At 41.5% G+C, this 23,310-nt stretch overlaps 3 protein-coding genes across 5 annotated transcripts in view; all 3 read right to left on the bottom strand.

Annotated features, from left to right (window-relative positions):
* Positions 1–3,625: 3,625 nt before the first annotated feature.
* glod5 (glyoxalase domain containing 5) lies at positions 3,626–6,196 on the bottom strand. The gene is made up of 4 exons (XM_062393649.1): positions 6,032–6,196; positions 5,503–5,658; positions 4,172–4,327; positions 3,626–4,028 (listed from the first exon to the last, which is right to left on the bottom strand). The coding sequence occupies exons 1-4, from the start codon at positions 6,086–6,088 to the stop codon at positions 3,885–3,887; spliced, it is 513 nt and encodes a 170-aa protein (XP_062249633.1). The 5' UTR covers positions 6,089–6,196; the 3' UTR covers positions 3,626–3,884.
* A 914-nt stretch (positions 6,197–7,110) lies between these two features.
* rlim (ring finger protein, LIM domain interacting) lies at positions 7,111–13,333 on the bottom strand. Of its 2 annotated transcripts, none has more exons than XM_062393647.1 (4): positions 13,181–13,333; positions 11,890–12,117; positions 10,767–10,874; positions 7,111–10,677 (listed from the first exon to the last, which is right to left on the bottom strand). In XM_062393647.1, exons 2-4 carry the CDS (start codon positions 12,056–12,058, stop codon positions 9,020–9,022), a joined length of 1,935 nt encoding a protein of 644 aa, XP_062249631.1. In that variant the 5' UTR covers positions 12,059–12,117; positions 13,181–13,333; the 3' UTR covers positions 7,111–9,019. The 2 variants fall into 2 exon arrangements, with proteins under 2 accessions (XP_062249631.1, XP_062249632.1); XM_062393648.1 differs by having other exon boundaries at positions 11,890–12,114.
* A 2,426-nt stretch (positions 13,334–15,759) lies between these two features.
* The window catches only part of nexmifb (neurite extension and migration factor b), a 51,595-nt gene continuing 44,044 nt past the window's right edge, over positions 15,760–23,310 (bottom strand). Inside the window, exons 1-2 of one of the 2 annotated variants that reach the window (XR_009921786.1) lie at positions 17,881–23,168; positions 15,760–16,998 (exon numbers count right to left, since the gene is read on the bottom strand). Coding sequence is in view for 1 of the 2 variants with exons in the window: in XM_062394535.1 (XP_062250519.1) it covers positions 19,165–23,251 (4,087 nt within the window). In the remaining variant the exon portion in view is untranslated. Of the gene's footprint in view, positions 23,252–23,310 lie in introns of those variants that run through there. The other variant, XM_062394535.1, reaches the window with a different exon arrangement.

Genomic DNA, 23,310 nt, shown 5'->3' with positions numbered 1-23,310 from the left:
CACCAGACTGTCATGTCAATGCCAGTCAGATATCAAAACACATTTGGGGGGAATTGATGACAGAGAGAGTCATTGTTATTCTTAAATATCATCCAGGGCAAAAGGGCAGGTGCTTGAGCACAACTAGGGGTCTATCTGTGCACGTGCCTGACGTACACCCATGTGTGTAACGGGGTTTTATGGTGAGGACAATAGTTGCTGTGTGCTTCAGGTGAAACAAGCAGGAAACAAAATAATAAAAAAACAATGTAGTCTATGAGTAAGAATAGCTTATGAGTAACTTCTCTGAATATCAAATTGATAATAACGAGCGGTGCTGGGAAAACACTGATTTCCTCATCCCTCATGCCAGTGTGTTGTTCCCAAACGTACTGTTTGGCCAGAGTTTACTTCAACTAAACACCTTAATCAGAGGTCTTCAACAGGGGGGTTGCAAAATCTTTGGTTGATTAGACAATTTTTTTTTTTTTCGAACCAATTTTTTCCCCACAAATTTAAATGTCTTTAAATACACATTTACGTGCATCCAACATATTGTGAGGCTGATATGACCCTCTGCCGGGCAAACTCCATCCGTCCAAGATTAGATAAGTTGTGTGCTACCCATCAAGGTCCGACATCTCACTAATGTGGGCGTATGTGTGCCATCCACAGATGGCTTGAGGATTCACTGTCTCTTCTACATGCATTTTTAAAATAAAAACATGAATCTGTGAATTACTTTAATAGCTCAGTGTTGTATGCAAGATGTATGTTTATAAATGGCAGTGGCATGGCCAGCCTGTACCTTGCACATGTTTAAATTAAAAACATGAATATATGAACCCTTGTAATATTTGATAAGCTTAGTATTGATTGCACAATAACAGGATAGCTATGTTTATACAAGGAACTATAGGCCCAGTTTAATATAAAACACAAGTTTATACTGTATATATATATGTATAGTAGGGGGTCCCTGCTCCATCTCTTGCCCAGTTTGGGGGTCCTTGGCCTGAAAAACGTTGAAGACCCCTGACCTAAATAAAGGAGTTCTTGTTCGCTGTTTGGAATGAGCTTACACATTATGAAAGCTGTATATCATCAAATGACATTCAGTTACTTGTAAAACTGAGCAAGAATGCTCAAAATGATGTGACACACCCATTGTACTTGGGGTTCAAGCTGAACGTCAGCAACTGCTATGTTCTGTTGGAGGTGAGTTTTGGAGCAAAAGTAGGAAACGATTGTCTGTGTCAAGGTCAGAGCAATGTTTTCTCATTATCGACAACAACAGATTCTGTTCCATTTAATATTAACAAATGACCAAAGATTGTGTTGCGGTTAGTGTTCAGCCCTGAAGCCAAATTGATACTGATACAGCTGATATTGGGTTAATATCACATACATCTTAAGTTATTGTGGTGGTGACCATCAGTGCTGCCTTTGTCTTCCTTCCCCGTGGAGTAGACAAACAGAGGCAAAGATACTATTTCACATGTACAAAGGGAATCACGGCCTCCCTGACTGATGTCTTTTAACAAGGGAAACTCTTGATACTGATAAACACACTTATCAGGTTCATACTGAAGGAAAAGCAAGTCATTTTGGAAAAAACCCTACTCTAGAGCAATAAGGAAAGAATGGATAAGTGAGTATCTTACATCAAGCAAATGAGATGAGCAATGAACAGGTGAAACAAAACCAGATTAGATAGTACGACAGAAAGCTGTTTGTTTAGTGATGATGATCGTCAATCCTGCATTGACAGTTCCTGCTTTGCTGTGATTTATCATAAGGAAATGTTGTAACAGTAAAAAACAGAAATGAAGACAAAGGAGTATAATACAACCATTGAGTTCTGCATTAGTACACCCGGAAACAAGGAAGCAACCTCAGCCACCATTAGAAAGAATCACTGGTGTAAAATTTACAAAGGAAAGAGGGTTTCACTGACGGCTGTTCTTCAGGCAGATGGGTGAAAGATAAGATCCCAGGAGTCTATAGAGCCTCTCTATAAAGCTAAAGCTGTGACATAGAACCAATGCTGAACCGGTTGTTTTTGATGGTGAGGTTGGTTTACAGTCAGAAATCAGAAAAATGATTGGTGCAAATCTACGTTACACACATATATCACTTCTCACTCACAGGTACTACAATAAATAGAAGATTAGGAGGGCTTCAGCTGTGCAATCTCGTTGCTGATAGATGAACAAACACGAGTCGGTGAGAATTCAAAGAAGTCTCTTGCACTTTGGTCAGAGATACGTCAACACTCAGGGAAAATGTTAAATACGGGGCATTGTGAACCAAAAAAGGAAGTAACGTTCACTGCTGGGAAAATACATGGTAGAGGATAAACTGTTGGTACTTGGATCTCATTGATCTAATCCATGATAGATTAACAACACAAAGGCTGTGAAACCCTTTATGCAAATTGTTTACTGGAAACTTTGGATTTTACTTTCCGACTCACACCTGCAAATTCCTCCCTGAACATAGAACTACTTTATATCCGTGTGCTTTGTATGTGAGGTAGATAGGTGTTCTTCTATATTTCAATTCAACTACTGACTTTCAGGGTTACGTGATGTTAATTATGTTTTTAAGTAATAATATCAAAGTCTCAACCACAACCCAAGCAAGAAAAATGCAGATTTTAAGACTTCCCTTCTTATATTGGGAAATGTTGTTTATTTGACTAATCAACACATTTTCCAGGCAACTTTTTTTTGCAGATTGGGATAAGTTGAATGCATAGTAGTTATTATCCTGTGTATGTGTGTGTGTGTGTGTGTGTGTGTGCACATATTGTACAACAATTTATACATTTATTTAAGTGTTTTCACTTTTGCACATACTGTACACTGATATTTGAGTTGTGCTCCTCAAATTCTTCCTTGGATAGAAGGACAAGGATGTGAATTATTTCCAGACTTGTTTTATTGTATTATAAACTGTTGTCCGTTAGGTAGTAAGAAAATATCTTGGTAGATTTCTTCTCAAGACTCAACCTTAAAAGCTTTTGTCATTGGCCAGATATTTAATATTGACTAAATGAAAATCCTCCTTCTCCTTTTTCTCCTTTTTCTACGGATAAGGGAAAAGCTTAGGTGCATTCTATTAGAGAAGATTATATATATGATGAAAGGCTCACTCAGGAGTTTCCAAAATGTATCTTAGATATAAATCAGTTACGTTTTGACAAAACCAAAGACCAACTGATTACTGTTTGTGAGACATTTGTTTTGCTCATTCATTATTTCATTGAGCAAATACTCTTTTTGGGTTTTGGGTTTCTGTGCTATTTGAGAAATCACTAACCAGATTCTGGAGGGAATAAGTAAATATCCTCTGGGGGAAATCTATTTACATTATTTAATTAATTTAATGAATCAAAAATTATAAAAAAAAATTTAATCCAGCACACGCTAGCATTCAGTGACAAGCTAAGTTATGGGAAACAAATTCCTTCTGTCTTTTTCTAAATCATCTATTGAATTATCAGCAATCTGAGCTGGAATTAGTTTTCTTATCTTACATATAAACCTGCCACAATGAGTGTCGATGACAAAAACAACTATAAGACGAGGTCAGATGCAAATAGAAAATAAGAGTTATATAAATTGTGATAAATAAGCAGAAATACCAAGTACAAGAGCCTTTTATTTTCAGCAAGTCATGTTTTACCTTGTAATAATAAAACAGCCCTTTTAAACACACATTTAGCAAAAATGGACATTAACAGAGTGTCTACACAGTCAAGATGTGTCATCTACTCCACTAATTGTTTTCATGTAATGAGAAAGATGGGCATTTTGGTCTGAAAACCTCAAATCTGAAAAAATCTTTGGGAAAAGACAGGTTTGTTCATTGTTTGGATGAATTCTCAAATGTCCTTCCTCTCATGAAGACCCGTCTGATGTTTCCTGGTTATAGTTGGACACTTCAATAAGGTTGTGGTCTGGATCTCTGAAGTATAGGGAGGTGATGGGCCCCACAGCCCCACTCCTCCCCACTGGACCTTCCTCTATCTCCACTCCACAAACCTGCAGAGGAGAAGAGACGCGAAACTGACTGAGCATAAAGCAGAAATGTGACACAGACCTCAGGTGGATTTAGTGTTAGCCTCCTCAAGCAGTAGTATTAACAACATTAATTCTAAACAGTCTGTAGTTATTGTGTGGAGTACCTTCAAATGTGTAGCTACTGTAGCCAGAGGGGTGTTGGTGATGAGGCACAGGTCGGCAGAGCCCGAGGTTGGATGTTTGGCCTTTGGCTCGAACTCCTGACCCTGCTGGTGAAGGTTAAACTTCTGTTGCCCAAAACCCAGAGCCTTACGGTTTCCCTTTAAATGCAGAGATGACGTGTGGGTGTTGAGAAGAGTTTGATTGTTCAAGCATGCTCTTAAAGTCTGAGCCTGAGGGGCTGATTTGTAATCAAAGCCTGCCATCTAGTGGACTTTTTCTCACACTCGGAACACAGGTATTTTATTTTTAATGTGTAAATAATGCCTTTAAGTATTATCTTAATATAACTGTTTTATTATGTACTTGTGACTATTCAATTAAGGTTTTAACTGTTTCCAACATTTATTGTACAACAAATTATACATTTATATCACAGTTTATTTTTTTGTGTTTTCACTTTTGCACATACTGTACACTTATACATTCTCAAATTCTTGCTTGGATAGAAGGACAAGGATGTGAATTATTTCCAAACTTGTTTTATAGTATTATAAACTGTTGTCCGTTAGGAAGCAAGTAAATATCTTGGCAGCTTTCTTCTCAAGACTCAACCTTAAAAGCTTCTGTCACTGGCCAGATATTTAATATTGACTAAATGAAAATCCTCCTTCTCCTTTTTCTCCTTTTTCTACGGATAAGGGAAGAGCTTATGTACATTATATTAGAGAAGATTATATATATGATGAAAGATTCACTCAGGAGATTCCAAAATGTATCTTAGATATGAATCAGTTACGTTTTGACATGGCAGACCAAAGACCAACTGATTACTGTTTGTGAGACTTTTGTCAGTTTTGTTTTGCTTATTCATTATTTCACTGACCAAATACTCTTTTGGGGTTTTGGGTTTTCTCTGCTATTTGAAAAATGTACATTATTTACCTGCTTGATGTTTTAAATGGATACCTATTGTTATGAATCTAATGGATGCTTTAGCAATCATAATATAGTTAGCAATGCTTTGTTGCTAGGTGATTACTACTAGTATTACTACAATACATTTCAACAGTGGGATTATTAATTTCTAATGAGGGACTTTTTGTTCTACTTTGTAAATTTACAGTTTTCTCTTTCTTTGTTTGGTCCTTTCTTTTTGTTTGTATTGTTTTGTGTTTGAGGGGTTATATGTAATAAGTGTTTCGTCTTTCTGATAATGTCTCAGTAAAGGGACTTTGAAAACCATTTCAACAGTGGAGACACTTTTTCTATTATTATTATTCTATTATAACTATTTTTATTATTAAATGTGTACTGAAAAAAGCCCCTGTCATACCTTGAAAGTGATGACATCCATGCCGAGGACCGAGGTGTAGAAGTGGATGGTGTCTGGGACACTCTTAACTGTGAGAACCAGATGATCCAGATGACTCAGTTGAACTGGACAGGTTCCCTTGAATTTCAAACCTCCTGCTGTTTGAATGGACGCAACCTGAAATATGAGAGGAGTTTATTTAAGCTTCCATGCACGCTGTTGCCTTCAAAGATAAAAAAGAGAGGTAGTTATGTTATTTCCGTGTCAGCAGCGCCGCTATGTGGCTCGGTGGTGTACTGCATGCCGTGAGCCCCTGAAATATATGCGGTTTTGCGGATTTTTAAAACTGACGCAGACTTTCAGCGCATGTTTCGTGCACAAATGAAAACTGAAGCAAACACGCAAGGGGAAATGAGTCTACCGGTTTCGGTTTCACTACGTGCGGGTTGTTGGTTTCTGTGCGGACAAACTCCAACGCCAGACAGAAAGATGGAGGAAACAGATTAAATGTGAGCTGCTGGTTAGCTGAGCACTTAAAGAAATGTCTTACCAAGACACGGCTCCTGTGAAAAAGCGACAGACGGGTCGCCGCAGCTCGGAGAGTCATCTTCAGCCCGGAGCTCACAGACGCACTTCCTCGTTGGTGCCGCGGTGAACTGTGACCGGAGTTCGTGTCAGTGTTCAGGGTCTGTTGGTGTCAGCAGGCTTCTGAACACTCCCGTATACCTGCTCCCTGCCTGGTTCCACCGTCTTGCTCACTCACCTGTGGAGGAACCACGATAGTTTCTGCCCACACCCAAACTCTCAGATTACTCCTGCATAAAATGTGCAATAACTTCTATATTCATATTCTTACACAGACTTCCCGCGTCTCTTTGGTGTAACACTTACATTTCCTGATATATGTCGCTTTTTTCTATTGAGGTATATTGTAACTTGTGTTTATTTTAAATGTACTTATTGTAATAATGCAGTTTAATTCTACTATCGACCCTGTTAACTTAATACATTTTTATACTTATGTAAAAACGATTGTTGACAAATCCAGCACAACTGTTCTGCTGTTTAATGAGGCCTGGTGGTGAAATTAGGTTTTAGTATTGTAATGGACTTCATTATATTCAGATTTCTGTTTCTATCATTCTAATCCTCATTTATGTAAAAGACAGGACAAAACAAAAGCAACTCTGCACATAAAAGACTCCAGTAACACCATCTTCACGTTGACCTCAGTAATAAACATAGAAAAGAACATACACCTTTCTCACAATGTCCACAAAACCTTAACCTGAATCAGAACCTTTTGTGTAGGATTTAGTGACATCTACTGACGTGGAAAAGTCCTCCTTTTCCAAGCATGTAGGAGAACCTGTGGGGGGGTCCCGTGACCTAAACATGTGTAAATGCCCCTCGGGAAACCATGTTTAATAAAAAAGTGACAAGTCCATCTAAAATCATAAATGTGTGAAATATATGTAGTTGAATTTTTGAGCAAGTTCATAGCAGTGATTTTACATGGTGGTGATGCATAATAAAGTGTTGAAACAATATCACAATGTTGCCTGCGAACTCTGTTTTCATGAAGGAGTAGTTATCCAACATCATAGTAAGAGGACGGGATGCATGATGGAAAGTTTGTAGCATAACAACTTTAATTCAGCGGTTAGTTTCTTTTAACACCCAGTTAACATACTGCACTGGGTGGGTCACAGAATAAGGCCAGAACTAAAGCATGGCCTGAGGGGGAACATACATTTCATTTACATGTTTATGGTTTTCAACAATGACCATGTCTTGCGTTCAAACTTTGTCCCGACAAGGGAGGTAATAATTGTGGTATAGACATCAAACAGTGAAACGAGAAACATGACAGGGTGGCATTAATAGTGATGCACTTTTCTTCCTTCAGCCAGTGTTCCTGTTCAACAGTGCTATTAAAACCTACAGAACTTCTACATAAAATAAAAAGAACTTCAACACATTTTTAAAACGTAATAAGTCCTCATTTAAGATTTTTAGCCTTTAACAAGTGTTTTTTAAGAATAGTATACATTTATAGCATCGTTTGTAATCCACTACTTTCACTTTTGCGTGTATTGCACACTGCTATGGAGCGTCTGCTCATGAGGCAGAGGGAAAGGACAGTGAGCCAAGCGTCCTGATTTCCGATGGAATGAGACAGACAACGATGTTCATTATTTTCAGACTATTTTTTAGAAAGTCTGACATCCGAAACTTTAGGTTAATAACTTGTCACCTGTACGAGGCAGAGTTGAGGAGGCAGGTCTATGTTTCAGTTTGTTTCACTCTGCCAAAAACAAAAACCGTGTAGACAACTTGTTTCATCAGACCATTCATAAACATAATCCCTGTTTGTGGCAAAAAATTAAGATTGAGAAAAGTAGTGAATGGATGTTGACAAAAAATGATTGTAAAATCGTACGGTTAAAAAGTAAAGGTCCTTTTACACAAGGGGCAAAAAAGCAAAAGCAACTATATTTCAATTTCTCATATGGCATGCCTGTTAGGTTATCTTTGAGATGGGGAAATTCACATGCCAACAACTTGATATCAAATCCAGTATCTACTACCAATATAAAGACGTACCGATCTGGCATGAATACTACTCAATCATTTTAATGATCAGGAATATGTTGTGATTCCAAATTAAACTTGTGCTCTGCAACAGTAATCTAGCTGGAGTTAACGTTCCCTTTATTATTATACAACAATGTTTTTTTATCAATACAAGTCACACAGAAGTTTCATGGTATAAGCCACTCCCAAAATATTAGTTTGTTTCTTTCAGGTGAACGAATAACAGAAAGAGAGAACAAGTCACACTGTAGATGTCAAACCAATTCATGTCCTACACCCTTTGGACATCACGATCTCTAAATAATTCTGATGTGTACACCGATATCACCTATTTGTTTTACACCAAATTTGGATGCTGTGATCGAGTAACTGAGGCCAACACTAACCTAATCTTCATCAGATAATTTACAATCCAAAACCAATTCAATGATACAAAGTATGATTCAAAATTATTTATACAAGCTTATTTACAGCTAATACTTTGAATTGGTGTAACTACGACTTGTACCATTACCCAATTTATGGTATATAAAGGCGCCATTGAGGAGCTAATACAAAAGGAGTTGAAGTGCCTGAACTACCTGCAGGTGTGCAGCATTTAAAACCAGGGGATTCTTTATTAGATACAGATCTGCTTGTGCGCATTGTTTGGCGCAGTGCAAAAAACTGTTTGGTCACTACAGGTCGATTCAAACAGCATGCATTGCTTGTGTCTAACTTTGGACTGCATTAATAATAGTCTTACTAGAGAGTGAAAATGTCCCGAGGTCACTACATCGAGCACCCCGTATCAAACCTGCAACTGCATTATGATCAAACTCACAAATGGTATGAAGGAAATACATTTCAACAGTGGAGACACATTTCCTCAAGAGTCTCTCGTGGACATGGGATATTAGATTATTTAGGTTGAGGCAAAAGGCCTGTAGTCTGTTGTGAGCTACACCACACTCTCTCGGTTGGCCGACACCAGGACAGCCCTGCGGCAGATGGGACAAGTTGAGTTTTCAGAGAGCCAGCGATCAATGCAGTGAACATGATACTCATGAGAGCAAGGTAGTTTACGTAGCTTGTTACCTTCTGCATACTCTGTTATGCAGACGCTGCAAGTTTTCAAGGCATCAGTCTCGCCAAAGTTGCGCATGGAGAGATTGTCAATCTGCTCTTTAGTAAGCCCCTGGGGCTGGTCCTCATCATCATCATTTAGAAGGAAGAAGTGGGCGAGTCGCAGGAAGGGCAGCGAGCTTGGCTCCTCTAAGCTGATAGCTGGTCTAGGTCGAGCCCTGCCACCAGATGCCGGCGGAGCCGTGGCAAGTCCCTCAACCAAATCAGTCTCAACTGTCCGTGCTCTGACTCCAGCAGCTGCAGGCGGCTCATCAACATCGGCAGCTGGAGCCGAAACAGCAGCGGGAGTAGCTTCTGGGTTGTTGAGGGTTTCACCCAGATCCGAAGGTGTGCTGGCTCCACGGTTTGAATCTGAAGAGTCAGAGTCTGAATCCATGAGGTAGCCAAGTTCACCAAAACCAGTCATAATCTGTCTAATCATAGACTGGAGAGCCATTGATGTGGCCTCTCCCAAACCTGCATCAGAGATTCTTCGAATAGGGATGCGAATAGTGCTGACGTAGGTCCTCACACCAGCACGCTCAGAGCGTGAGAAAGTTCTACGAAATCCACCACGCTCACTTTCATAAAGAAATGTGTTGTTTGAGTTCTGGGAGCGTGAACGGGTACGACTGGCAATGCTGTCTCTTTGCCGATATTCACCTGGACGCACACGACGCACCTGGAGATCTAGCATAATAGTAGGTGGACGGCGTCCTGCTGCACCAGCCTCTCCCCCAGCAGCCTCTCCTTCCTGAGCTTCAACATTTTGGACCTCTGGGACAGATTCAGCACTTGCCCTGGATGGCTGTACATCACTGTCAGCTGTGCTTTGCCTGGAAAGAACATGCTGTCGAGTCCGTGAACTGCCCTCTACTTGAGGCAGAGGGGGAGAACTGGTAGCAGGGGTAGGGACTTGAGAGGCGGGAGCCGGACGTGGATTAGGGAGACCATCCAGCTGATCCAAGCTCAGAGGGGAACGGCTCCTGGCTGTACGCGCCCTTGTCCTTCGTGGTTCTGGACTTCTGCTACGGGGTCTCCTTTGACCTCTGCGAGGAGAAAGAGATAGTGGGGGTTGTACTGGCAAGGCAGCAGGTGAGCTTGGAGATTCTTCTAAAATCTCTGGTGAAACAACCTCTTCTAGCTCAGGCTCTGGCTCCACAATGACAGCCAACTCCTCTACAACTGGTTCTTCCAGCACTTCTGTCTCCATGGGGACCTGAGGTTCAGCACTGGCCACTACTTCTTGTTCTTGACCCCCTGGAGACTCCTGCTCCCCTTCGGCAGCTGCCTGCTGTTCGGCCAGGTTACGGTTGACGCTGATTTCAAGGCTGAAACGAAAATCGCCACTGTTTGGGTTGGTCTGGCTTACTGCCCGCCATGACTGGTTTCCGCGATGTCCAGTTCTGGTTGTATTGCCAGTGCGTCTCACTGTGTTTAGCCAGTCCAGGAGACTATCTCCACCGGCAGGATCCTCTGAGCTTTCTGGTTGTACTGAAACACAGCAGAAATAACAAGTGAGAAAACGTATGATTGTGACCGTAAATCACAGAGTTGAAAAAAAAGCTAAATGTCAAACTTACCAGCTGGCTCTTCTCCAACTTCGGTACTAGGGGTGTTGTTATTTGGCTGGTCTGGACCATCTTTGATTTGCTGAAGTCTATTAAACAGCTCATCCTCCGTTACCTCTCCTTAAGGAAACATTACAAAACAGGACCAAAGTCTGGTATTAGAGAAAGAAAAAAATACTCTCAGCGACCCACATGGTTACTTTCAAATTACATGTTTAACTCCTGTTCACAAGTCTGACAGCCAGCAATTGCTGGGTGAGAAACAAGGGAGGTGGCTTGGAAGAATTGACAGTGGCACTTCCTATAATGAGAACACACATGTTCTGATAAAGTGAGTGAAACTGTTCCACTATATACCTGGCAGGTAGGAGAACTATGATAAAACAAATACAAAAATATTAAAGAGATCTAAAAAAAAAAGAAAAGAAAATAACCATGGTTTAATTTCTGTGATATGCTGGCCCATAGATCTGTTTGGTTGTCTTTAAACACATCAACAGGACAATACTGAAAACCTCCAGACTTACCAGGGCATGCCACTGTCCATTCATTGCCCTCTCCTTGCAGGGTGCTCCGCTAAAGGACGTTCCAAACTTACATTCCCCCTGCCACTGTCCTGGGACAGAAACGGATTGTGGGTCTTCAGTAGTCTGTAGGCTTTTGCATTTTGAGCAGTGACAAATCCAAAATTATATACTTCTATGGTTTAATTTTATTGTTACGTCTCTTTCTACTGGGCATGTATGAGTTGTGAGAATATGAAAGGAGAACATTGATTTCATCAATAGATAAAAAAAATGGTTTATACTTATTGTACTTCGGAGTAAGAGAAGATATAATGATGAGGATGTATTTGTTTAAGTGACAAGGAAATATATGTAAAACTATATAAAATATTAATGAATACTATCTCCTGCTCACAGCTGTTGAAACAATCTGTCAGGCATCCGACTTGTTTCATTCTAATTCAATATGAATACCTACTAGGAACTGAATAACAATACCCAGCCCTACATGTTCCTAAATGAAACTAAAATACCCTTTGAGTTGCTTTAAAATCCGAAAAATGTCCCACACTCACCTAAAGATTACTTTTACAAACATTACTAGTGTACTCATATTGAATGCTTATTACCTGGGGTTCCCAACAGATTGTTGTCTCTCATGAGCCGATAGTCCTCGTCACTGAGATTGTTGACAAACTGGTAGAAGGCCTCCTCCCTGTCCAGGCGGTCCAGCTGCCTTCTGCGCTGTGACTCCGGCTGGTCATTGCCACTCTGCTCCGAACTGTCAGACCCCTCCATTGACTCAGAAGGGAGGGAGATCGAGGGGACGTTCTCCAATCTTCAGCGAGATCCAGCTGCTACATCAGAAACAAAGACAGCTGTAGATCAACAATAGGCAGATGCACCGAGTACAATTGACTCTGGATCTACTCAAATTGTGTTAAAGTAGTTTGAGTGCTTCACGTTTAGTTTGCAAAAAAAGAAATTCATAACCAAATACACATTTCTTTTAATTTAACATCTGTAAATGGGGTTTAGCATCAGCCAGTGAGAAAACTGGGGTCTAAACCCAGGGTCACAATCCAACACAGAATCATAAGGGGAAATCAACCCAGTAACTAATGTTAACCTGTTTAAAATCCCCTGACTAAAAAGTAAACCAAAGACTCACAACATATGCATCACTGGGTAGTTGGGACTCTGTGTTTACAGTGGCGCACAGTGGACTTTTCCTCAGCGTGTTGAACAAAAATAGCTGTTTAATATTCATAATTAAAGCGAATAATTTGATATAGAGTGTTTCAGGATCCCATAGTATTGGTCAAAGTCGGGATAAAAACAAAATGGCATCATCTAGCTTAGCCTGCGTTAGCTAGCAGGACGTTAGCATCGTACACAGTTGCTAACACTGTCCACTCTACATATTGCTGACTGTACACGAGACCTGTTTTTGTGGTGAGATTTAATCGAATCTAAGAGTCTTAAAGGACAGGCTCATGAATTGACCGAACAAACCCAACTGTGTAGAGCTCACAGACGCCGCTACAGTGAGTTAGCTTCCATGTTCACCCCTAGCCGAGTGGCTAACCTCATTCACTACCAATGAGAAACCCAGCAATAGCTAATGGTAGCTTAGCTAGTAACTTCTTGATGTGATTCCCCGGTAACATTACCTTGACCGTAAACACACATTTAGCACAAATATAGCTGATGTCAGGATACAATCGTGGAAATGTCCAAACTAAAACACGAGGGTGTCATTATGAATACACCGCAGCTAGCACCACCGCAAGCTAACTTAGCAGACGATGTCAATTAATGACGTTACGGGCATAGCGTTAGCAGCAAACAGCTAAAAGTAGCTAGCGGATGAAAATAAAGGCCATTAGGATGGATACACCTCTGACACCGATGCTCTACCTGTTCACTGATGTTCGGATGTGATCGTACAGCCCAGGTGTTCCTCTGCCACTCTATGAAAAACGCTCTAATGTTGAGCTAAGTGCGATTTCAGGATTCCATTTTCTTTCTTTTCGAAAAGCTTCAATGATCTTCCGGAAACCGACGAAATCCACACGTACTTTCCCCCGGGTTCAGCCTGGCAGGCAGACAGGGGCACGACACCAATCCCGACTCACAAACTCGGGCTCAGCTGTCTGACCGGCGGCCAATCCCAGCGAGGGAGGCGGGCCGAGCCACGGCCCTGTCTACCTGACAGACACCGCGCAGGGCAAAACAGTACAAATGATATCTTCTCAGAACAGCGTCAGAAAGAAAAGGATGTTTGTTTTGGACGGTGCGACTCTGCTCAGCTACAGCGCCACGACGCGGCTGCAAATATAAATACTCCTACTTTCTGCAGAATCAGCCTGGAAGAAAAATATCTGTAAACACCAGTGTCCTTAAATGGCCAACGTACATCGTCGTTCCATTGCTTTAACAATACCATCTGTCTTATCAACATAATTATGTCTGGTATTTATCCAGTAGCGTCCAATGATTTATGTCACATCATAAACTGCAGCAATTATATTATTAGTATTATAAAGTAGCCAATTATATCATTATCATAGTAGTATTTAGTCATTTTTTTACATTTTGTGGTACAGCATATTCAAAATTAAATAAAATATGAATATGATAATGGTATAGAGGAAATATCTGAGTCTCATTATTATATGGCAATGGAAGAAGTGCAATAGTTTAAATCAAATTAATACTATTTCTGCATCCTAAATGTTTTATTTAATCTCACACTCTCACACTAGTGGCGTAAATGAATCGATGTTCCCTGATACATCTTCAAAAGAGATGCACTTCATTTAAAGCGTCTTCTCTTGCTTAATGTGCATGTTCATGGAAAGGCAATTTAATAAGGTAAACAAAAAAATAAAATAAAATAAATTTGTAAGGTCCTAAATTGATTAACCCCCCAACTGTTTGACAGAATTTTGGGAGATCATCCTAAAATGTATAAGTAAAAAAGCTACACTCAAAATCTATCTCTTGTGAAATCAAGAAGTTAAATTAATTGAAAGGACAGTTTAGTGAAAAAACGACATTCTTCAAAGTCCAACTTCCAATAGTTTCAACAATGAAAAGAATTGGCAATGTGATGATTCTTTGTCAGTTGTTGCAGCAGCATGTATTGGTATTTTCAAATAATAATTTAGGTATCAGGACAAAGGATGTAGCTGTATCTGAGATTAGCATATGCATAATACAGCATGGGACATTTTATATTTGTAAAGACATATTGAATTAAAATAAACTAAATTGGGATATCATTTCAATTTACAAACACTATCACATAATTTTGTTAATTCTCACACAAAAACAAATGTCGTGGTCAAACTAGCTCCGAACATCCAACTCATCTTTAGAATTCATTATACCTCTAAAATGAAATGAACAAATAGATTTAAACTATATATTTTTGGAGGGAGAAGCACTGCAGGCTGTTAACAGGCCCTGGAAGCTTGAGGGGGTGGAGGTGGGACAGTATTGATACATCAGCATATCAGTAGAGACACAGTCGTGACCCCTGAGCTGGGGGGGTATCTGCTCACAGGCTGTTTTTAAACCAAACCTGCAAAAAATGTACCTTGTAACTACAGTTGCAGAAATTACTTAGATGTTTTCATGAAAATGTCTTAATTCCCCAATTTAATTAACACCAAGAAATACATAACCTTTCAGTGAAACCACAAGAGGCTAATGGCCAGGGGGTTGAAAACCTCAGTAGTGCCTTAAAGCTACTGTTCTACTATATTACTACACTTCAATATTACTGCATTTTACACATCACATTTTCCTAAAAAGCTTTGGATGTAAATGCATGTTTTTCTTCTAATGTGCAAGCCAAACAAAAAATGTGTTTGAGCAATTGTGTTAGGTTCTCGTGATTTGACTCAATAAGTAACTTTGTGTCTTCTGTACAAAACACTGCAGATATAGACGCACAGATTCTATTTAAGTGTTACATTTCTCACTAATGATAAAAAAACAAATGTATAAACAACTCTTCTACTGAGAGAGTCGCCTACGATTCTTAGTGCAAAGTGAACGCACACTGAAAAAACAACTCGGAACAAACATAATAACCACAGGTGCACCTCATCCATCGCTGTAGACGATCCGTCTTATAATTTGCCTGCTCCCTTATCTGCTATGGGTGACTAGGAAACAAAAACAATGCTAATACCACCTGACAAATTTGGAGGCATACATCACAGGATCTGTTTATGGTCTGAGACAGTATCTCCAGCTCCAATTAAGCATGCCAGAATGAGTTGCAGTGTGGACCACTGCAGCCCAGCTCAGAGTTATGGATGAGCAGTCACTCCAGCAATGCCGGGGCCTGAGTGCTAATTAGATATGACATTAAAATAACATGAGCCAAAGCCAGACTTCCAGTGTAACAAATAGGGACAGGCTAATTGGAATTGTTGAAGTTGTATTTATGTTTACACGTTTTGTGAAAAGACGAAGCACCGAATACAGCAGATTATATTCTTCCATATTCCTATCGCTGTGGCAGAGGGAGGGTATGATATGCCACTTACACCTCACTCCAGACATCTCAGTGAGCGGTTTGTAATATTAATTTACCATTTTGTAGGATTAATTATTATTTTGAATGGACAAAATTTGTTTTCAAAGAAGCTAATTGTATGGAGATTTTATGCCGTAGTTACTGGCTACAGCAAGTCGTGGGCGGTAAAAAACACAACCCAACTCTCTTCAGAAAGCAGCATTCAAAATCTTATTTTAATTTGTATATTTACTCCATAAACATTATTACAAAACTCAGCAAGTTACCAATATTACATTATCACCATACAGGCTTGATCACAAATATTTAAAACCTTTGCAACAGTTACAACGAAACAAAAAACAAAATAATACTCAAATAATTTACATGAAAATCTATAAAACAGCAAATTGTTCACAAATTATATTTTTTTCTGAGTTTTCATGTTTTTTTTTCTTTGCTTATTTGTGTTTTGCACAGTAACACAACACTCTCACAACAAGATCATGGTCTTATTACAAAACTCCCAACAAAATGTAAATATTTCTAGTTTTCTGTTGATACTTTCATATTTTGGTTTTTAAAACCAGAAACTTGTCATTGTATATCCTTTCCACTGCCCACAGAGGCGCATAAAAGGTTACTCACACACACAAATACTTCACAGCACTTTCTAAGAAAAATATACACTTACAAAATATGTTACAAATTGGCACACAAAAAATATACAAGATTTTGTAGTGTCAAGAGTTCATTAAGATTCCTTCTGGTAACAACTCTAGACAGTATATATAAAGCTCGGTAATCTTTTAATGAAAAGAGCAAAAGTAATTCCAATCATTGTCAAAGAATCATGAAGTGAATACATCAAACATAACAGTATAATATACATTCATAAAGAGGGTTAGGTACCTAATCTATTTTGCATTTCTTTTTTTGTTAACTCTGGGAAAACAAAAAAAACAAAGACAAAAAAAGAAAAAGAAAAGGAAAGAACGGAAATAATTGTCAGCTTTCTTAGCACCATTAACATGAGGCAGCTCAACAGTGGCACATTTTGAAAACAAACAAAGAGAAAAAACTATGAACTCAGAGAAGTACATTCAATTTGACAATAGGCAGAAATGAGAGAAGGCAGACTAAATGGGCGTGCAGCCCATGGAGCTTCCCATCAGCAGCTTGTCTTGGTCCTAACCCTGATACACTGGAGAAAAGAAACAAAGGATCATGGCAGAGAAGAGAGAGAAGAGACAGAGAAAGATTGATTATGAATGCTGCCATATGCAAGCAATCAGTTACCATCACGTGTGCATCAGAATTACCATATCCAGTGTAACAAAGGCTGTTTTTAAATTAAGATTCAGTTTGTCTGCATATCTCCATGCAGTCTCATGTTATACTGCTATATTTGTTAAATAATACTTAGCTTTCAAAGATAAAATATAAGCCTATTGTTTAAGTGTATACTTGTAAAACCAGGTGACATTTTTATCTTATAAAAACACTTTTATGGCAGATTAAACATGATTGTAAACTCCATTTTAAGTTGGATTTATTTCTGGGCAGTGTTGACGTGAACGATCCCCCAGGTTATTAATATAAATTTTCTCCTTTATTGGCCTTGACTTTGACAATATTTTCTGCCAAATTTGTGATTATGATTATAAAAGACAACACAGAAAGGAAAGGTACCTTCAAAATTAGGTTAATTTAGACATTATGAGACAGAATGGTCCAAAATAACCAGAGAAACAACTTATTGATTATGGCAGTGTTAAGAAATAAATTACATGAGAATGTCAAGAAAAAATTACTGTTTAAATTACCGTCTCAGGTAAGATAGAAGTAAGATTCCCAAGTGGAGCTAAATACATGCTTTCCTTCATTTACAAGATAACTGATTCCATTTGTACTGAAAACTGCTTTCACATTCACATTAAATCTAACTGCAAAAATGTAATATCCATTCATGACTGATGCGTGCATCAGAATCTCAATGAGTAATAAACCACCTTGAATTTCCAGTACAAAATAGGTATTCAGTGAGGCGCTGTCTCTGACAAATGACAATAATTTCCTAGCTTACCCTCAAACATCTGCACTACACTCTCCTTGGTCCAGAGAAAGCTCATTTGAACATCTCTTTTTTCATCTTCTTCCTCTACAGTAGCCTTCAGAGCACATCTCCCCTTTGCCTCTCTTTTGTTGCTTCTCAGTGCCAGGCGATGTTGAGGTAAATTGAATTTGGCAAACAAAGTGGGGGAAACGAGGAGAATTCAGAGTCTTTCTGATTTGGTTTAGTGAGTGGTGGTGTACCACTGCCAGCTGTTGGTGCCTTTCATCGGAGGAGAGAGAAAAGTCCCAAATAAAGAATTCCTGTAGTGGCAAGTCTCTGTAAGGAGTCTCCAGCCCGAGCAGCCAATATTCCAATGGATAGAAAAGAGGAACAGCCAATATTCACACATATATAAGAGGTCATTTACACAGCATTGTTACTTTTGGCACATTGATTTTAAGATTATAATCATCTTTTTTTGCAAATATTGCATGTCCCTGTACAACAACATTGACAAAAATACTCTGAGGGTGGAGCTTTTGTGAATTTGCAAGGCGTAAAAATGTAAATTTAGATTACTCTAAACCCCAGACGAAAAAGAATAACAGGAAAAAATGGGGAGTCATTCCCACCTTGAGGGAAAAAAAACATTGTCTGATATGTCGTCAATACAAAATGGTCCCATCTTGTGTTTTCAAGATGTCTTGGGCATACATAGGGCTCATTAATTGTAAGTTTCCCTCTTGAAATGAGCCAGGCAGTGTATGAAGGACAGCAACAACAGGACATCCATATTCTGCATACAAAAACAGATGAGGAGGGGTGCGTAGATGTCACTCAATGCGTTTGTGTATATAGCTACATCTTTAGGGAAAAAGGGGGAATAAATACATAATTCAGGGGAGCTAGTTCTGCTGAGAAAATACAAAAACAAAATTTCTCAAAAAGGCGACAGAACTGTTTCAAGGCTTATTCTCTTTTTTTTTTTCAGACAAAAATATAACCAAAAACGACTATAAGAAGAACAAACAAAGCAGGAACAACAAAAGCAAGAAAAATGCAGCCATGGTCGTTTCAAATCTCAATCAAGCTTGACACAATCACTCAATAGGTAGTTTGCAAAGTACAAGAAGTTTTTCATGCAGATATTAATTTCATCTTCGGGGGTTAAAAGGAATTGGGAGTAGTCAGGGGGAACGTAGTACTCATGCAGCTCTGGCATAGCGTCAGTGTAGGTATGCTTGGGAGGGAGGGCTGAGCAGGTAGTGGGGGGGAAAGTGAGAGGGGGGTGCAACAGCAGCTGATAACAAAATATTACCTCAGTTTCTCAAAAGAGGTCATCAGTGCTATGTCCTTATTTGGGTCCCTCTCACCTCGCTTCCCCTTCAGTGTCTCAATCCGAGGGAACTTTGCACTGGTCTTGTGGCGGTACAGCTTTTTGTGTGCAGGCCCAGGGTTAATAAAGTTGGGTTTATCAAACATGTTACAGCCCAGTGCTAGCTGAGGGAATAAGGGATGAGAGGGGTTGAATTTGGCCTGGTTTTTTCCTCCCTTTCCCCCAGCCTTTCGGCCTCTCCCAGCCCCTGTGAGCGCAGCTCCTTTTTTCTTCAGGTCCGCTTCTGTGCCTGCCAAGATTTTGAGGGTCTTTAGGTTGAGGCTATTGGCCTCGGAGGGCATACAGGCCTCCGACATGGGATTCCACAGTGGCTCAATGGAGGCCATCATGAACCTTTGGACCTCAGCCATGCCAGAGACAATGTTTGAAAGGATATTGGAGGGCTCCTCGAATTCTCTCTGGTCGTCCCCCACCAGATTGTTGCTCTCTGACCAGCCGCTGCCAGACCAGTCCCCAGTGGTGCTACTGTCAGTCAGGCCTGTGGCACAACCACCTGCCTGGTTCTTTGCTGCCTTACCCTCTAACATAGCCTTTATTTTTTTAGTGGAACGTGAGTTCTGTTTGGGCGTCTTTACCTTTTCTGACTTGGGAGCTCTGGGAGCCCTGACTTTCTTTGGGCTCTGTCCTGCAGCTGTCTGTTTGCAAGTGCCTTTCCTCTTAGACTTTATGCTTTTCGCTCCAGTGAGCATCTCACCAGTCTGTTCATCAAATTCTGTAACACCCAGCTCCTTTTTATCTATACATAACACATTCTGATTGTTGAAGTTGTGCAGTGGAAACTGGCTGTCTTCCACCGTGTATGCGTTTGCTGTGTGCTCTTGTTGCTGTATAACATCACAGTTCCACTTTACTTCCCTATTGCAGTCCATGGTCATATCATTAACATCCTGGTATTCTCCAACATTCCCCGATATCTTCATCTCACGCCCCACCACCTGCGGGGACAGGTTGGGGGTCTCAGGAGGCGACAGTTCTGACAGTGATGAGTGTCTGAACTTGTCAGGGGTAAAGTTGGAGATATCCAGTAGGTCTGAGGACTCCCTGAGTGGGGTAAGGGCATCCACACTCTGCTGAATCACCACTTTTGGACTGCAATGAGCTAAGAAGCTGTCTCGGCCCTCCTCCTCACCCTCTCGCTCACAAGACTTGAGGCTGAGGGAGCTGTAATTGCTAGAAGAGGCTGACAGAGAGCCCACTGAGTCATAGCTGACGAGCCTGCCATTGTCTGTGCACAAGGACCCTCTCTGGTATTGCACCTGGCCGTCAACACAGGCAGACTGACACACTTGCACATCTGCCCCGGGCTGCAGCCCAGCCTCCGTCAGGTAGCTCTTGTCATAAAGCAGCCTGTCAGCCTCAGGGCTCAGCTGGCTGTAGTTAGACACTGGCAGGTTTTCGGTCAGGGGCACGGCACCTGGGAAGTTGTTGGGTAAGATGGGAGTCTCAGGGGTCTCGGGCCCAAAGCTCTGGCTGTGACTTGCGCAGAGTTGCTGGTGCCACATCTGGGGGAAGCTGGGGCAGTTTTGGGGGGACTGTTGGAGCTCGGACTCAGAAGGAGGCGAGAGGACGCAGCTCTGAGCTAGCTGCAGAGAAGAAAACTGTTTCTCCTCCAGGGATAGCCCCAGAGGATACTGCTGCCTAGAGGGCTGCTGGGGGAAATAGGAGATAGCTGCTCCGCCAGAAGAGTCTGTAGCATCTAACAGGGTCTGCAGGTAGCCTCCCGGGATGACAGGGACACCCGCCTCCACCTCCTCTGAGGAAGGAGCTTTATCAGGAGAGCAGGTGGACGTAACAAAGGAAAATTCCTCCTCAGATGTGTGAGCAGGGGTGGTATTGTCAGAAAAATTGGGTTTGACTGTAGTTGAGCTAATGCCTGCCTCTTCTAACCCAGCAGTCGGGTTCTCAATCTGTGCCGCAGCTAGACAGGCATCCGTTTCATTTGTCACACTCCTCCCCTCCTCTCCTTCTGCCTCTTTCATTTTCTTGCTCCTCAGCCTTGCTTCGCTTTTGAATTTCCTTATCCTGACTGTTTTATTTCCTCCCAATCTCCTCCCCTCCCTCTCCTCCCTCTCCTGGGAGCGGCTCTTGGCTGTGACTGCGTGCGTGATGGAGCTTGTGTCTAATGTGACTGGGAGGCCTGGAGCTGCTATTATTCCCCCTACCATGGGGGTGGCCTCCTCTTTAGTGACACCTCCCTGGCCCTGATCAGAGAGAGAAGAGCCCTGTGCTGTTGCTGATTGTTCCACAGCATGAATCCTCTGAACCTTAAGCCTGTTTGCAATCTTGTATTTCCTTTTGGGATGACTAGAATTAAAAGGGCGATGATGGCGTCCGTTTAGATGAAAACTGCGTTGTTTTTTATCTCTGGCAACCAGCTTAAGCTGTTCCTGTCTCTCTCTTTGCCTCTCTTGCCAGAAATCCTTCAGAGGAGCCAGTTTCTCATATTTGCTAACTGTGTCTGTGTTTAGGCTCACAGTAGCATCCAAAGGGTCTAACTTTCCCAGTTTCACTGACATGAGTCTCTCTCCTTTAAACCTGTTGATGATGATGTACTTGATGACCACGGGTGGTTCCTTGCGACAGGATTTCCGTCGTTTTTTGGGGCACCAGTCCACATCCTCCTCCTCTTTCTGACCAGCAGGAGCTTTTTCCTTTTTCTCAGCATTCTTCTCACTCTCGAGCGAGTCCACATCATATAAGTAATCATCGCTGTATCTGACCTTTCTCTTGGAGCGTAAACCATAGTTCAGTGGGTTGGAGGGGCTGAGGAATCTTTTTGAGTGGCCCTTTTTAAATTTGCCCTCCTGCAGAGTGTCTGAGGAGGAGCCCGTGCAGGAGCTGTCATCACTGAATTCTCCCGACTCCTCCGTGGAATTGAAGTCCATTAAGTAATTGACTTTGGGAGTAGACATGGGTGAACCCTCGGAGCCGTCAAGAGGGCTCCTACCACTGCAGTCCCCAGCTTTTCTTTCATGTCCGGTCTCCAGGATGAGCTCATCAGTTTTGGGATGAAGCTCCTCAGCACTCCTCCTCAGGACGCCCACTCCTTCCTCTTTCTTGGCACAGTTAGCCAGGACACTGGGGAAGAAGTTGAACTGTGTCTCCTCCTGGAGCACATTTGTTTTCTCCCTCATGTTGTCCTGGAAAGACTCATAACGAATCTTCAGCGAACAGACATCACTGCTTAAAGTTGAATCATCATCTTCATCATCAAAGAGGTTGTCGACGTCGTCCTCAGAGAAGAGGTTGACTGACAGTTCATTCTTAGAACAAAGGTCCAGCAGTTCCATCTTACTTTCGCTGATGAAGGACTCAAAGTAGCCCCAGTCCTGGCCGGCATTAGCCAACAGAACCTCCTCTCCGCTCACTTTGTCCAGTAACAGTCCCTCATACAAGTTCTTCGTTGTTGCGTCATCCTCTGCATCGTCACAATCCTCTGTTGTTTTGTTTCCATCCACTCTCTTGCCCTCACCTGGGGCTTTCGGCAGAGGAAAGCTTAGTAGCTGGTCAGAGAGGAGCTGTTCTCCAAAGTGACTCACTGCCTCTCCTGCATGACTCAGGCACTGGATGCTGATGTTGTTAATGTCTGAGAAGTCCTCCCGGCTTACATCCCCTATCCTTACACTTAGCCCAGTCTCTGTGTCTGGGTTAGTGTCAGGGTCATGCGGTGGGTTCTGGATGGAATTGGGGTCAGTAGCATCACAGGTTTCGATGAAGCAGCCAAGGCAGGTGCGTGAAGGCTGAAGAAGACACTCCTCTGTCAGGGCAGACACAGTGCCAGGCTCCATCATTGTGGCCGACAGAGGAAGGGCAATGGGCAGCGGATGAGGAGTCTTCTTGACGTCTCCCGCTGAGCCCCAGGAATTCACAGCGGGAGGGGGAAGTGAGGTGGGAGTGGGAGTGTGGGGAATTTGGGGAACTACAGTGGTAGAGTCATCAGAGGGAGGGCAGGGGGCTGCTGTCAGGTCAAGAGAGGGGTCAGTGCAAATGGGCAGGGGCAGGGGCAGTGGCAGGGACAGGGGCAGTGGCGGGGGCAGGGGGAGGGGCAGGGGCAGGGGCAGGGC

Source organism: Platichthys flesus, chromosome 8 (genome assembly GCF_949316205.1).
Source record: "Platichthys flesus chromosome 8, fPlaFle2.1, whole genome shotgun sequence".
Classification (NCBI taxonomy): domain Eukaryota; kingdom Metazoa; phylum Chordata; class Actinopteri; order Pleuronectiformes; family Pleuronectidae; genus Platichthys; species Platichthys flesus.
This window is presented reverse-complemented; position numbering and strand designations above follow the sequence as displayed.

Bases quoted from the DNA above. Each gene is read 5' to 3' on its own strand.
- glod5 (XM_062393649.1), bottom strand. From the start codon at position 6,088: ATGACTCTCCGAGCTGCGGCGACCCGTCTGTCGCTTTTTCACAGGAGC. The intron at 5,659-6,031 runs GTAAGACATTTC...CTCATATTTCAG, and splicing joins TTCACAGGAGCCGTGTCTTG to GTTGCGTCCATTCAAACAGC. The intron at 4,029-4,171 runs GTACTCCACACA...TCTCCTCTGCAG, and splicing joins CAGTAGCTACACATTTGAAG to GTTTGTGGAGTGGAGATAGA.
- rlim (XM_062393647.1), bottom strand. From the start codon at position 12,058: ATGGAGGGGTCTGACAGTTCGGAGCAGAGTGGCAATGACCAGCCGGAG. The intron at 10,875-11,889 runs GTAATAAGCATT...TGTTTCCTTAAG, and splicing joins CAATCTGTTGGGAACCCCAG to GAGAGGTAACGGAGGATGAG. The intron at 10,678-10,766 runs GTAAGTTTGACA...GCTGTGTTTCAG, and splicing joins AGTTGGAGAAGAGCCAGCTG to TACAACCAGAAAGCTCAGAG.